This window comes from Lipotes vexillifer, unplaced genomic scaffold (genome assembly GCF_000442215.2).
Source record: "Lipotes vexillifer unplaced genomic scaffold, Lipotes_vexillifer_v1.1 scaffold1017, whole genome shotgun sequence".
Classification (NCBI taxonomy): domain Eukaryota; kingdom Metazoa; phylum Chordata; class Mammalia; order Artiodactyla; family Lipotidae; genus Lipotes; species Lipotes vexillifer.
In genome coordinates, this window is record NW_006772141.1 from 2,925,051 (window position 1) to 2,941,688 (window position 16,638).

The 16,638-nt window shown below is 34.8% G+C and overlaps 1 protein-coding gene across 2 annotated transcripts in view; it reads left to right on the forward strand.

The window, feature by feature from the left end:
• The window catches only part of PAPOLA (poly(A) polymerase alpha), a 60,365-nt gene that overhangs the window by 37,044 nt on the left and 6,683 nt on the right, over positions 1-16,638 (forward strand). Inside the window, exons 13-20 of one of the 2 annotated variants that reach the window (XM_007447331.1) lie at positions 598-651; positions 1,194-1,313; positions 2,603-2,712; positions 5,998-6,119; positions 9,539-9,681; positions 11,789-11,889; positions 12,103-12,323; positions 16,293-16,355. In XM_007447331.1, coding sequence (XP_007447393.1) covers positions 598-651; positions 1,194-1,313; positions 2,603-2,712; positions 5,998-6,119; positions 9,539-9,681; positions 11,789-11,889; positions 12,103-12,323; positions 16,293-16,355 — 934 coding nt within the window. The remainder of the gene's footprint in view (positions 1-597; positions 652-1,193; positions 1,314-2,602; positions 2,713-5,997; positions 6,120-9,538; positions 9,682-11,788; positions 11,890-12,102; positions 12,324-16,292; positions 16,356-16,638) is intronic. The other variant, XM_007447332.1, reaches the window with a different exon arrangement.

Below are 16,638 nucleotides of genomic sequence, written 5' to 3' on the forward strand. Positions count from 1 at the left end.
TTGGATTCTGCATAGAAATCACATTTCTTTGTTGCTCTCACATTAATGATGTCTGCATCTTTGTTATAGAAATTCATACTGTTGCTTGAAAAAAATCATGAGGCCTAACTTAAGTATTCAGTTTAATTTTTGCTACCTTTGAATTAAAAAGCATGATGTATTTGATACTATTTTTTAAGTTACTGATGTATGTATATTTAGTGATCCTGTTTTTGTGGCTAAAGCCTTGGTGCTTTATTTCCATCAAAGCAATTTTGCTTTAATAGGTTATCTTTTAGTGAGGTAGCTCTTTATAGAAAAGCACTCCACCAGAATCATTGAACCAACTTATCAGTTGATATTTAGTCATTGTTTTTGAATTAAGCTGCTTTTGGGGTAATTATTCATAAAATAACTGTCTTTTTCAGAAGAATTAAACTTGCCAGTAGTTAGAAACTTGTGGGATTTAGCATTTATGATTTTATGTGCAAACTGAGATTGCATTTCTCTCTTGCTAAATTGATCTGTAACTGTCAAAAAGCTTATTACATTATGGTGTTAATATCCAGCACAAAGCACTTAAATGAAATAAATAGCATGTTGTCTTTATCTTCAAAGGCATTATATTGTACTTCTAGCAAGTGCACCAACTGAAAAACAACGCCTAGAATGGTGAGTATAAGATTAGATTTTACAAAACAAAAAACAACAACAAAAACAAAACTCCAAAATGAATCAGATAGCCACAGAACACAGTAGGAGGTGGAAGTCCTTAAAGCATCAAGTTTGGTTTTGTTCATAAATGGAGCTTTACTTACTTGTAATGGAAGTATAGGAATTTGGAGATCCATATGTACAGTTTTTTTTATTTGCCTTATAGAGATCCATGTATTATTTCTTAACTGTATATTTAAAGTGCTTTGTTTTAGTTTACTGATTTTTTTTCTTTAAATATTTGTGGGGTTGTCTTTTGTAACCTTCCTGGCTTGAAATGTGGCTTGATTCTCTTCTTCCTGCAGTTTTCACTTCAGTTTTGGGGTAGAACATAAGGCTTTAGTTTTATCTATGGGAGTTTAGACAGTTGAACTGCCCTCATATGTGTGTTTTATGATCTTCATATTACAGCTTTATACAAACATACTTGATTTTGTGCATTTTATTTTATTTTTAAAATAAACCAAAATTTTCATTAATAATGAGTGACATTTGTTCAGGGTGGGCTTGGTGGAATCAAAAATCCGAATCCTGGTTGGAAGTTTGGAGAAGAATGAATTCATTACACTGGCTCATGTGAATCCCCAGTCATTTCCAGCACCCAAAGAAAATCCTGACAAGTAAGCAGTCCTCTAATTTAATCCAGTTTCCTCATCCCCTTTTCAACTTTTGCTCATGGAAATTTTATAGGCAATTTTTATTAACTCGAGTTACTATTCTGTTGATTACATATGGGTCAGACCAAGTTGAAATTTATGGTTTAGGGTTTCCTGATCAGAAACACTGAAGAGAAACACTTTTTTTTGCAAAAAATCACCCCTGAAATAAGTTGTAATGATGAGGTGCCTATTAACTAATTTGAGTTCAGATTCTGTAGGTCTGCACTTTAGCATTTCTTAACACACCTCCCCTTTTTTGTAGAGTGGTCTTCAGGATAGCTGCTATATCAAACATCGATCTTTGCTTTTTATCTTAATATTTTGAAGAAGAAAACATGCTTTGATATGACCTTGCAAAAATTTGATTTGTGATAGGTTCTGGAACATTGAGAAGATATGTTATTAAAAGCTGCCTTGCCTTATTCTTTTAAGGATCTTTTTGTAGGTCAATTTCTGGTTTGATTGTTGCTGTGTTATTACCTATATGAAATTCTACTTTGCCTATAACCACTTTGTTTTATTTAGAGGGTGAGGGGAGTTTTAATAGCTTTTTCAAAAAAATGCAGTAGCATTAAAGGTTGAAAAATATTAGTGAATGGATCGTTTAAGATTGTGGTGTAATAGAATAGCTATTACTCTGATTCTACAGATTATTTCCTTTTGCATTCATGTAAAAGAGTTGGCATTTGAGCTTTTTATAAATTTTTTTGTTGCTGCGATCTTAATTATTAAAAGACTGATCCATTCAGTAGATATATCATTAAATGTTGAAAAGTAGCTGAATCACCCATTATTATTATGCTGCGGTCAGATTTCTGTACATGTGGCCTTTTCATTTGAGTTTAAAAGTTTAAGGAATGTATGTTAAGGTCTAGTTAAGTTTTTATATCTACACTATTTTTCTTTGTTTCAAATTTTTGTAAAACACGTCATTCATTAGTATGAACATAATTTTTCTTTGCAGTGCCTTTGGTACTTAGGATTATCATTAAGAATATTGGCTGTCAGTACATAGATAATGAAGAGTATATTTGTCCTAGGACTCCAGTTTTTTATATAGCAATAGGAATATAGAGGGCAGGTATGGAGGAGGAATTTGAGTTTTGATGCAGTTTGGTTTAGAACTTTACTTAGTTTGTTTATATATTTGTATTCTGAGTATTTCTATGTATCTCAGTTTGTCAACCACATTGATAACTGTTTTCATGAAATCCTGATAAACTATAGTAATAACGCTTCTTATTTTACAGGGAAGAATTTCGCACGATGTGGGTGATTGGGTTAGTGTTTAAAAAAACAGAAAACTCTGAAAATCTCAGTGTTGATCTCACCTACGATATTCAGTCTTTCACAGATACAGGTATATCTCTACTTAGATAATCAAAACATGTTCTTGCATATTTGAATTTGTCTTCATGTGTACCATCGTGGAATTTGCAATAACTGTTAAAATTACTTGGGAATATTTTACAATGATCATCAAAATAACCTTAATATTTTTGGATTGGTTATCAGTTTCAGTCATGTCTAATATATAAATGATTTTTTTTCTCTTACGGTAAACCTAAAGCTAAATGGTTGAACCACTTTAAATTTAATTTGCCCACGATTACTTAAGAAATTAGAAACCACCTGAATATTTGATTGTCTTAAAAGACTGAATCTGTGTCTGATTGCCTTAATAATCTTGAACCTTAGAAATTTATGAAGCTAAACTTTTGGTGACATGAGAAAATTTATCCTCTATGTCATTTATAGACTCAAATGTTAATTCATGGGTGGGAGATACAATGATGAAGGCTTCATTTTGGATTGACCTGTACCCTGAGATACAAGGTAGTATGGTTTAACTAAAGACCAGATGGTGGATATAGTTGACAGAAGCTAAGACTCTATGTAGATACGCAAATTTTCAAGGGAATGGTGAATGTACTTAGCGACAATGATGAATGTGCATCTTCTTTAGGGACTGATTATTTTTTCTTTCATACATCTCTCCTTTCCATTTAAAAAAATTTTAGTGTGTGTCTTTCTCACCTGTCCACAATAAGGAGTCTTCACCTAAGGACATTCAGATGTAACAGTAAAAGTTTTTTACCTCCTTGGAGAAGGAGAGACAAAAATCGGTACATTTTTTTTTAAATGTCAGTATCATACACTAAATGTAAAGGAGAAATAAAAGGAAAAGAATATGTATTTCAGTATGTAAATGCTTAGGTACAGTGACTAGAAGACATACCTAAGTAGGTAATTGCAGCTATATGTAGACTCACTAGCAGTGTGGTATCTGAATTCCTATGATACAGGTGTTATCTGTTGTGATTCAGAGACCATCAGCAGCATTGCCATTGGTGACATGAATTTTCCTAGAAAATTCAGCTTAAAAATACTTTGTTTTTATGTAAAATTGAGTTGAGTTCTTATTCAAATAATTGATAAAGTAGATTTTTCATCTTTAGGAATGTAAGTAGGACGTGGTACAGTGCATTGCGAAGAACTGTCCACGTTCAAGGATATTTAGTGTCCCTATCATGTAGTAGCCCTTAATCATTATGACAACGAAAGCACTTATACAGCTTTTATAGGATGTGATTTGGAGTGTGAAAACTCCACTTGCTGAACACCAGAGTAGTGTTTTTTTCCAAAGTAAAAATTCTGATGACAACTTAAACTATTTATGAACTAACAAATCATGTAGAGATACTTGGACTAGAAAATTTGTTTTGGACATTATACCTAATTGAACTGCTTATCAAAGATTGTGCTAATGAACCATCAAGATTTTAAAGCAACTTTCAGGTATTTGGGGAAGGAAATATTTAGTTGTCCTGTATCTTGAGACATTTTAATGGAATACTTTGTGGGATTTTCTAATAAAACATATTTAACATGTTGAAAACTCAAAGTTCTTACTCCCAGTCTCCTCTAGCTTCTCTTCAAATCTTTTTGATCTCAGGCAGTGACCGCTGTGTCCTTGTAGTTGCTCAAGCTAGAAATCTTGCAGTCTTCCTTGAATCCTGTTTTCCCCATACGTGGTATTAATCTATTAAAAAATCCTCCTGTCCCTACTTTCAGAGTATGTTGAGATTTCTGCTACCAGTTGCTGTTTATACTGCTATTACCCCTAGTCCAAGCCACTTATCACTGGTCTTTTGGATTACTGTCATTTCTGTAGTTTTCTTGTTCTGCCTTCAGCTGTTCTTAGCATCCAAAATGACATTAAGCCAAATCATGTCTCACCTGCTTAAAACCTATAATGGCTACCCATCTCACTCTGAATCAGTCCAGATCTTTACTGTGGTTTGCAAGCCTTTATGTGATCTCGTCTTCTTATTATGTCTCTGACCTCATTTCTTATATTGATAATAAGAAATATATAGACATATATAAAACTTAATAAGTTCAGAATCCTTTATCCATATGTCTTGAGGCCAGTAAGGTAACAAAGTTAGTAAATAATATTCCCAGTGGGGTCTGGAGTGACATTTGGTAGTCAAAGGCAGTAACATTTCTGTAGGATATTTACATAAGGTATAGGTAAAGAGATTAAATAGCTACAAATAGTTCAAATCAGGGTTTGTTGCCAGTTTGGTACCAGTCTTAAGAAAAACTTCTACTTTGGGGAGCTTTTGGGATTTTACAGTTGCAGGTAAGGGATTATGGATCTTCTACTTTCCCTTCTCCCCATGGCCTTTTTGTTACTCCTCAAACATCCCAGGCATGCTTGGGACCTTTTGTCCTTGATGTTTGCTCTTCCTAGAGTAGATTCCACCAGGTACTCACAGTTTATTTACTCACTTTCATTTGAGTCTTCACTCAAATGTAATCTCAGTTTCCAGGCTGAGCTTCCTGTCGTCTTCCCTACTCAAATTTTTTTCTCCATAGCTCTTAGCACCGATCTGATATGAAATATATTTTACCTTTTTTTCTGTTGTGTTTCTCCACTAGAATGTGGACTCTGAAGTTTTTGATCTCTTATTTCCTGCTATATCCCCCATGTCTAGAACATGTGATACAGTATAGGTGCCCAGTAAATCGTTTTATGACTGAGTGAATGAAATTTTCCACTTTGTTGTTTTCCTGTGGTTGTTACATACTTGAGCTAGAATTTTAAATTATACTGGTAGCATAAATAAGTATGAATTTAATAAACCCCTTTTGTCCAGTTCTGTCATTTCTTTTTTTTTTCTTTTGCGGTACGCGGGCCTCTCACTGTTGTGGCCTCTCCCGTTGCGGAGCACAGGCTCCGGACGCGCAGGCTCAGCGGCCATGGCTCACGGGCCCAGCCGCTCTGCGGCATGTGGGATATTCCTGGACCGGGGCACGAACCCGTGTCCCCTGCATCGGCAGGCGGGCTCTCAACCACTGCGCCACCAGGGAAGCCCTCCAGTTCTGTCATTTCTTAAGGAGTTAACTCTTTTATTACTTTTTTTACACTGGAAGAATTAATATACTATGTGTTCTTATTCGTTATGTACACCTTGTGGTAAGAGGCACTTGTGAGATAGGTTTTGACCTGATAATTTTATAGATAGGCAATATTGATGGAAAACGGATCCCTACTTTAGAATAGCTTCTCCTGGGTGAGTTTAACTGCCTTTATGAAGATGTTTCTATTTCTTGTAACAATTTCCTAATTGTATAGTTTATAGGCAAGCAATAAACAGCAAGATGTTTGAGGTTGACATGAAAATTGCTGCAATGCATGTAAGAAGAAAGCAACTCCATCAACTACTGCCTAATCATGTGCTTCAGAAAAAGAAAAAGGTAAATTTAGAAAGTACTTAAAAAAGCATTACTAACATAATGTTTTATGTATCCAGCCTATCAATATTTCAGAATTTAGGCTGAGTTAATAAGTCATATTTGAAATAGATCACAGCATTTTGAAAACCTACTACGTGGAGAAATTCCATTATGTGAAACCTTGCTCCTAATCAGGTTTCTTGCACACACTTCCTTCAGACTTCAGATTAGTGGCAGTGCTTCATATCCTTATTTTATATATATTTATATTCTCTCTTCAATATCTCTTATTGGTATTGATTTAATAGTCCACATCAGTATGTAATTTCCTTTCCTTTTAAAGGTAAAGAAAGTTAAATTAGATAATATGTGGATCAAGTAAGTTGTGTGACTTTTTAAATGAAAATCATTTTATTTTCATAAGGATTATACACGTATATTATTTAAAAATTAAAAGTTATTGGGTATAAGATCACTGACAGTGGTAACCTCAAGTATGATGTTCTGGTGTTGATGCTTCCTGTTGTATAACTTATCAGCCATGATTTTCTTATTTGGACTTTTAAATTTGAAATTGTATTGAAATTTTAGTGCAGAAATAAATAATAAAAATAATATTTTTACTTTAAGTGGTTTCAAAAGTGGCTTATTCTTTATAACTTAAAAAAAATTATTTCTTTTATTTATTTATTTTTGGCTGCATTGGGTCTTTGTTGCTCTGCGTGGGCTTTCTCTAGTTGCGGTGAGCAGGGGCTGCTCTTTGTTGCGGTGCACGGGCTTCTCATTGCTGTGGCTTCTCTTGTTGCAGAGCACGGGCTCTAGGAGCCCGGGCTTCAGGAGTTGTGGCTCACGGGCTCTGGAGTGCAGGCTCAGTAGTTGTGGTGTATGGGCTTAGTGGCTCCGTGGCATGTGGGATCTTCCCGGACCAGGGCTTGAACCCGAAAAAGTGGCTTATTCTTAAAATGGAATACTTAGATCAGTGAAAATACATGAATTAGAGATACATATATGAATGTATTGGGTTAAAAAGTACAGATAGGGCTTCCCTGGTGGCGCAGTGGTTGAGAGTCCGCCTGCTGATGCAGGGGACACGGGTTTGTGCCCCAGTCCGGGAAGTTCCCACATGCTGTGGAGTGGCTGGGCCCGTGAGCCATGGCCGCTGAGCCTGCGCGTCCAGAGCCTGTTGCTCCGCAACGGGAGAGGCCACAACAGTGAGAGGCCCGCGTACCGCAAAAAACAAAAAACAAAAAACAAAAAGCACAGATAAATATATATCATTTGATACTTTTATATAAGTTTACAATATATTTTTTAAGATAGAATATGAAATACAAGTATGCATTAGAGCCTGAAAACTGCTGCATTCTATGATGATGGTTCATTATCTGGGGCTGGGATTGGGAGGAGAGGATTGAAGTTAATATAACTTCATAGTGTTTTGTTTCTTAAAACATAGAATATATTATGATACAAAAGTAGCTAAATCAAGGGCAAGGATTTTGCAGTAGACTACCTGGTTCAGGTTCAGGTTCCATTGCATCCTAGCTGGGAGACTTTGGCAAGTTGTATTACAAATACCATGTTCTTGATTTGCCTTAAAATCACAATTCTAATTCTACCTACCTCGCTACGTATTTTGTGAGGTTAAAATGAGCCAGTGCCTGTAAGAGGTAGTTTAGATGGTTGCCTGGCACATACTAAATGCTCTTTTCTTTGCACTCTTGTTAATAGTTTCCTTTTACTAACTGCCATTTGCAAAGCACTGTACCAGTATAGAAGATGTGTATTCTATATTTAATGATACAGTAACCTGTGGGTATTGTCTCTATTATAGAAGAAACAGAGTGATTCAAACATTTGCCCAGGGTCATGTACTATGAGATGTGAATTGGACCTAAGTCTGCATGCAAAGAATGTGTGTTTATTTCTCTGTAGTATGTTCTGTCTTTATTTGTCTTTTATTAGAAAGTTTGATAGAATATTTATGATTTTGTGGCATTGAAGTCTCTTGTGCCAAACTTGATAATAAACACAGAGGCAAAGCAAAGCAGCTTGAAGGTTATGTGTTCAGACCAACCAGTTAAAACCTTCATGTTCACTGATCATCCCCAACACTGGCCTGTTACTTCACAGGTTATTTTTTGATCACCTGGTCAGGCAGGTAACTGTGTGAAATGGAGTATAATTTACTTACTGAACAAACTTTTTGTCTGGTGGAGAGTGAGAGTGGTAGCATTTTTGCCTAGGAAAGATGCTTATTTTATAATATTAAGAAAACTGGTTTTACAGCTGACTTCATAGGCGAAAGGCCTTCCTTTCTCTCCTCTCCCTTCTCCCAAATCTCATCTTCCCCATTTGATTAATATTGATTTATGTACACAGGTGGTGTCTCTGTAGTGCTAACTCAAAGATTTAGATTATCTTGTCATTTGGGGAATTGGAGTGTGGGTGTACACATGCACGCACACACACACACATATGGGGTATGGGTTTTTATTAATAATGCAAATTATTTCCATTAAAATGTTTTTGTAGGTAAGCGAACACTTGAAACTAAAAGTGTTCTGAAAAAAAAAAGCTGAAGAAATCAATTTGATGTTATAATAGCATTGATTGCAGAAACAGAAACTTTGGTCAATTTAGAAATCAACTTTTATCCCATAGCACCATTTATAGTTTTTTAGCTTTTGGTTTTTCCTGCACTATGTAGCTGTTTTTGAGTGCTTTGATTTTTAAGAAGCAGGACCAACATTAGGATTTATATGTGGCCATTAAGTTTAGTTTTCAGAAAATTATTTTTGCTTTTATTCTAACAGGGTAGTTAACATTATTAAATGTACCATGTTAAAAACCTAAGTTGCAGATAGAGCACTGGAAATCTCTTGCTTTTGAGAGACTCATACAAATAGCTAGGAGTGGCACTAAATTGTACCTACGTGATAATTTTTTTAGAAATTATACATTTTTATCTTCATTGTAAAACAATTTGAAATCTATAAACAAAAAATTACTTCTAATCCGACTGGCCAGAGATACTCATTGTTACTGTCGTGTTTTACCATTGACTTTTTTTCTAATATATATGTGAGTGTGTGTATGTATTAATAGTCCTCTGATTTAAGATACATGCGTTTTCATATTAAAGTGCTTTTCAATTTGCAGTGTATTTTACATTCAGTGTGTAGGTTTATTATAGCATTTTTTTCTCGCTTTTTCTCCCACTGAAGAACTGTAGTTAAGTTGAGCATCCTTAGAAGTCCGGAACTATGTGTGTCCCAACTCTTCACCTTTTATGGTCAGCATGGCACTTCTGATTATCATAAACATATTGATTTGTGCTCTTTAGTAGAAATCATTTATCAGTTAAGCAAAAGATGTTTATGTTTAAAATGTCTAAATAAAATAAAGGTATATTTGATTAAATATTTTATTAATTGCAGCATTCAACAGAAGGTGTCAGGTTGACACCTCTGAATGACAGCAGCCTCGACTTGTCTATGGACAGTGATAACAGCATGTCTGTGCCTTCACCTACCAGTGCTATGAAGACCAGTCCATTGAACAGTTCTGGCAGCTCTCAGGGGTAAGGAAAAAGGGAAAGGAAGCGGAGTGGCTGTTTGAATAACCCCTCCAGTTTCATATGTTGAAATACCTACTGCCTATGGTGAACTGTATGGTGTGCTAAGGAGAACCAGACAAGAGGGACAAGATCACCTTTCTGTCCTGGAGTTGCTTATTACCTGTGTAGCAGGGGAAAAATATCTATGAAAAATATTAGGGATCTTCTAAAGAAGGTGAGATTTATGTGGGCTGGTTTTAGTGGAAATTTCTTTTGAAGAATTAAGTGTCTTTTTAGGAACATTTAAAGCAGCCAAACATTTTTATTTCGAAAGAAAAACATGGCCTATGTTGGCAAAAATTAAAACACAAAAAGCCATATTTATCTTTAACTTCCATAAATCTTTATAGTGTTATCATTGCAGATTTATTTTTTAATGGATATAGTACTGTATTTTCAAAGGGAGTTGTTTATTATAGATTCTGGTGGTACTGCTATTATTTTAAATTGTGACGGTTATGCCCATCCCTTCGTTCAATGAGTTGATACTTAAACCATGAACACTTTTATGAACGCATGTTATATTTTAATGTTTTGAAAAAAGCAGTTTTAAAAATTGGATTGTTAAAGTATGACCAATGGCAAAGATGAAGGTTGGGGTGAATCTTTGGATTCGTATGAAATAAAACATGCCGAGGTGCAGTAGATGATGAATTTAGTTTTATTCTTTTGAACTTTGAATGTGTGATGTGTTTTTAGACCAGTCATACGTAACCTGAAGACTTTAGGCATCAACGTGGCCCCTAAATCTTGTAGTTTTAAAACAATTCTTCATTTGTACAGCATTAGCTTCCAGATTTTTATTTTTAATGGTTTCATCATCTTTTTTTTTGAGTGAAGAAGCAAAAATTTTAACAAGAATTTTGGGAGTTACATAAAAGCTTTTCTGTACTTTTGAGTTTGTGCACATGAATGTAAAATAGATGTGTATTTGCTCAACAAATACTGAGTATTTATTATGTACTAGCCGCTTTGCTATTTCAGGTTTTCTCCTGAACCTGTGGTGGTTCTCTGACCAGTTCTTCTTTTCTGTTTAATCGTTAGATGTTTGTGCCTTTCAGGGCTCTCTCGTTAGTCCTTTATGCCTTCTTTGTATTACTGGGGGTGTGGTATCACCCAATCTCTTGACCTCATTTACTTCCATATACCAGTGAGCTCCAAAGCTCTGTGGAACTTTGTGAATGTCATGTATGCACCAAAAATCTAAGTCCTCTAGCTTTGCCCACCTTTTCATGGCATCATCATTCAACAGTTGGAGTTGAATAAGCTGGAGTTGAATAAGTTGAAGGAGACTGAATAACCACAGAGGACTTTTCGCTTTTTTCTTTCAGGAGATAATAAAAATGAGATTATTTAAATGCTAATGTATAGGATTTATTTGAGACAGAAAAGTTGAATAGATAGGACAGTGAAGGAGGGGTGATTTGAGTTTCCTGAGATGACAGGAGTGAGTGGGATCCAGAACATTGAAGGAGGGCTTGGGTTTTGAGATCCTTTATTGTTTATATGGGCCACTGGATGGGCTTTTAGGGTTTCATGAACCTTTACGTTTTATATGCAGAAACTTATTTCTAATTCTCAGACCATTTTCTTCTTTACAGATTTTGATCATATTTTCTTATACCCCAAATCATTTAAGTCAGTTACCCCAAGTCAAATAAGAACAGATTGTTTTTAGCTGTTCTGTCAAATATGTTAGTCACTAGCCACATGTGGCAGTTTAAACTTAATTAATATTAAATGAAATTAAACATTCCATTTCCCACTAGTTCTGTTTCAAGTGTAGAGTAGCTACATCTGTATAGTGGCCACCATATTGGGTAGCGTAGGTATAGGTCATAGTTATAGGAAGTTCTGTTGACTAGCACTGCTTTAGAATGTTTCTGTGCTTTTGATTATTGATTATATTTTATGAAATAAAGTTAGTTACCGATGTATATATACGTATGAGAAGTAAAACTAAAGAATCATTTACTTTAGAGAATAACTTCTGCACATACTACATTTCATTATTGAATTTTATACATCTCTCTTTGCTTTTTTCACTTTTTAATTTTTTCCCCATTTTTAGCAGAAACAGTCCTGCTCCAGCTGTAACAGCAGCATCTGTGACCAACATACAGGCTACTGAAGTTTCTGTGCCACAAGTAAATTCCAGTGAAAGCTCAGGGGGTAAGGAGATTGACAGATTTGAAAATACTTGCATTGTATTTGGTTGTAGCCTTCATTTTGAAAGATGGCTTCGTTAGTTAAGTAGCTTGAATTCAGTTTTTTAATACCATTTTATTATTTACCTGTAAACTTATGAATAAAATAAAAAAGCTTTACTTGTAACTTGATGTTGATATGATTTAACTTTTATGTATTTATGTACTTACTACTTAGGTACATCGAGTGAAAGCATTCCTCAAACTGCCACACAACCAGCCATTTCATCACCACCAAAGCCTACGGTCTCCAGAGTTGTTTCTTCCACACGTCTGGTAAACCCACCACCAAGACCTTCAGGAAATGCAGCAACAAAGACACCTAATCCTATAGTAGGAGTCAAGAGGACATCCTCACCTCATAAAGAGGAGAGTCCCAAGAAAACCAAAACAGAAGAGGTATCTATATATTAGTTAGCCATGGGAATACCACCTTACCTGTTTTAAAATCCAGTGGAAGAAAACCTTTCTGAGCCCAAGTTGACAGGCAGCATGGAGGAAAGCTTTTAGATTATTTTTAGGTAGTGCTTTAGTGCCATAGTTCTTTTCACCCTTTTCTACTCTTTTCAGTGTCTAACTCGTTCATAAAGCTGTGTTTCTTGTTTAAATTTCTGTAGCATGTCTAGGGTGTAACACAACTTAGCATGGATTTACATCTCATCTTAATTTATTATTCTCTCATAACTGTATGTTTCATGTGTACCAATTCTTTGGTGGCCCCTTTGGACACAGTTTTTTGCTTCTTTGATCCAGGTGGAGTTTTGGAGCTTCTACACTGTACTTGGTATTATGGGGTCCCTGAATATGAGAGGTTCTCAGGGAATTCTTATTGAATGACTGACCATAAGCTGCGAAGTCAGATTAGTTTTGGTACCTTGAATGATTGTATCCTCCAGCCCTTCAGGAAATTTTCTAACAATACTTCCACTTTTTATAGTGGCTGGTTTACCTTGTCAAAGTCTCAGATAGCTTTAGGAAAACCATTAAAAGTGTACACTTGATTTTGATGTTTGTGTTAAAATAGTTAAGTAGCCTTATAACACACTTTCATTGTTCCCTGGAGTCACTCTCATTGTGTTTTTCTATTAATTAAACTTTCACCATTGTCCAAGAGATGATAGCCCAAAAAACACCAATTTTGTTGTGATTTTTGGTTGATACTTTTTTATTTAGGAACTTATGCATTACATGAAAGTTTCTTTAGAATGATGGAAAAAACTAGGTATCTTATGCAGTGTTTTGATTTTTAATAGTGAAAGATTATTGTCTTTATAAGTATTACTCCTAGCTTATTCTGAATCCTTTTGTTTTAGATTTTTTGGAAACAGTCACTGTTAACTACACATGAATAATTTAATGAATTTTGTCACTCTGATGATGCTAAATGCGAATGAAAAATGGGCATAGTATATCATATCTTATACCATGTATTCTGAAATACATTTGTCTCTGTAATTATCTCTTAAGGCAGTGATTTTCAACCTCAGTTGTACATCAGAATTAGTTTTTCAGGGTTTGTTGTTTTTTTTTGTTTGTTTGATTTTTGGTTTTTTGCGGTACGCGGGCCTCTCACTGTTGTGGCCTCTCCCGTTGCGGAGCACAGGCTCCGGACACGCAGGCCCAGTGGCCATGGCTCACAGGCCCAGCCACTCCGCGGCATGTGGGATCTTCCCCGACCGGGGCACGAACCCGTGTCCCCTGCATCGGCAGGCGGGCTCTCAACCACTGCGCCACCAGGGAAGCCCTTATTTTTGTTTTATAAAATACAGATTTTAGGGCCTCCTCCAGATACACTGAATCAGACTCTCCAGGCCTAGTAATCTTTTATTAAAAGCCCCCGTTCTACATGATTGTGTTGTACAGCAACCTAAGAATGTAGTTTTGGTGTAATGCCACTTTCTGTTTATTGATATTTGTTGGGAGTTGTCAGAGCATTTCAGAATTCACATTTCTTTTTGCCTTAGTAAGGTATATGTAAGCATAACTCTAGATACCTGTCATTATGTTTCCTTAATGTTAATGGCTTCATTCCTTACCCTGTGAGAGTTCCAAGATACATATCAGTACACTGCTTATAATTTCCTTTGCACTTACCTTGGTAGAAAACACTCATGTTTCATGTCTAGTTTAGAGAGGCAATAGGAATATAGGATTTTTTAACTTAGTACAGAAAAATTTAAATATGCACAAGAGAATCATTTCATGTACCCATGTACCCATCATGCAATTTCAGGTATAGTGAATTCAGCCACTATACCCTTAATTATTTTTCCTTTCCATTTCCCCTGTACTTGCATTATTTAGATGCAAAATCCAGACTTCAGTCATATCATTTCCTTAGTATTTTTAAAATCATGTATCTAAAAGATAATAATTACAAAGAGAAAGGTATAAACAAAGTAAACCCACCTAAAAAAGTGAACAATTCATTAATATCAAATATCTAGTCAGGGCTCAAATGTCCCTGATTATGTCATTGCTTTTTTTTTTTTTTTTTAATAGTTTTTATTTGTTCAAATCTGTAAGTAAATTAAGATCCTTGATTCATGTTTCTTAAGTATCTTTAAAAATATAGGTTCATCACTCCCTGCCCCCTGCCCCCAGTAATCTTCTGTGCTATGTATTTTCTCACAGTTTGAGTCCTGCTTATGGCAGCTCCATGGAGTTGACTAACAAAAATAGCATTTTACGATATGGAAGGGATCTTAGGATTTTAGGTTATCTCATAGACTAATCTCCTTTCCCAGAAGAACTTGAGGTTCAACAGCTTTCCTGTTCACAAAGCTAATTAAAGTCAGAGCCAGGATTAGAACCCAGGCCCAAATCTCATGGTGCTAAAGTTGAAGAAGATTATTACAAATACTCTGATTCTGAAGGTCTCCTACTGGGTCGCTCATTCTCTGTTAACGAGCATTCTCTGTTAACGAGCATATTAGAAATTCTAGTAAACCAGAAAGAAACACTGGTCCTACTCAGTTAATAATATACTAACACGTATACAGATAGGAGCGTTTCAGGTGTTGTCAAGTACTTTAGTTCTCCTTAATTTTTATCACATACTAAAGCTTTTCAAATACGTATAGATGGTAGAAATGTAAAATAAAAATAGAAAAAATGTTTGCCTTGTCACCTGAATTATATGGCTAAATGATGCTATATGTATATATATATTTAAAGTTATGGAATATTTCAAACATGTACAAAATTATAATGAACAAGTTACATTTACGTCACTTAGCTTTAATGGTTAACAACTCAAGGCCAGTCTTCTTTCATCTATAAATCTATCCCTTTCCCATTGTTATGAAGCAAATCCCAGGCATGTCATTTCAACCATAAATATTTCAAAAACACATCTACAATATATTATCACCATATATATTTGTGTGTGATATATATATCGGTACATACACTGATCGGTGTATGTATACACCGATCAGTATATGTACCGATATTAATAATGATTCCATAGTGTCACGTATCCAGTCGGTATTGAAATTTGCCCAGTTGTAACTTACGTTACTATTTTTTAAGTTTGTAGGTTTGCAGGATACAAATAAAGTTCTTATGGGAATTGGCTGATATTGGTGTTAAATCTTTTCTACTCTGTAGGTTAGCCGTGGTTTCTATGTCTTGTTTTAAAGCCACATTTAAAATTAAATTTTAGTTCTACCTAGTAAAGAGAGCAGAGAAATTAGTGCCAAAATTGATTTTCTTAAGAAAGTGATGTTTATTGCAAGTCACTGCAGGAATGGGAAAGTATAACCATTTTTGGTTTCCCATTTCCCCTCTTTACCAAAAAAATAATGTTGTTTGTTTTAAATAGCATTATAATAAATCAAAAAAATAAGACCTGAGGAGAACATTTTTCAGACCTCCTTCATGACGTTAATAAGACTTACTAAGCCAGGGGGATTCTGTGGTTAAGTTTAGGAAAGTTAAAGAAAAGATTCTTTCTAGAACTTCTCAGAACCTTTTATGTGCTAATAATGTGTGTGCATCTCCCAGAAAGGGGGTGATAGTATTCCAAGTTCCTAAGTTGTTTGATCAAGGAACTCTTTTTTTTCTCTTCCTTACAAAAAATATTTTATGAACTTAGTGGTTTGGGGAATATACTTCAGGTGGTGATGATCAACAATAACAGTTTTCCTCGTGTTCTTTTTTAAAATTTTGGTAGAAACTGAAGCCAAATTGGTTAAAATGAAAAAAAAAATTTAAGTGAACCAGTAACCTATTTTAAGGACATACTTGATCGATCTTACAGGTTAATTATTTTTATACTTTAAAAAATTTTATAAATTAAAGCATTGATTGGCAAATTATCTAAATTTTCATTTTAGAGAATAAAGCTTTTTTTTTTAAAAACAGGATGAAACAAGTGAAGATGCTAACTGTCTTGCTTTGAGTGGACATGATAAAACAGAAACAAAGGTATACTAATTTAGCCTTGGAATACATACACAATTAAGAGTACAGAGATGTGATAGAAATGTCTATAATATTGCACTGTATTTCATTCTATAGGTTTTAGGTTTTCAGTATTGTTTTTAGAGAAGTGTTTGTCCCTTTTTAGTGTTAATTTATAGCACTGAAATTTAATTCCTCAAATGTATTGAGGTCCTGCTAGATGCGGGGTTATCTGGTGGATACTAAGTGGAATAGAGTGATGAGTGAGATGTTCCTGTATTTTTTTTTTTTTTTTTTTTTTTTTGGT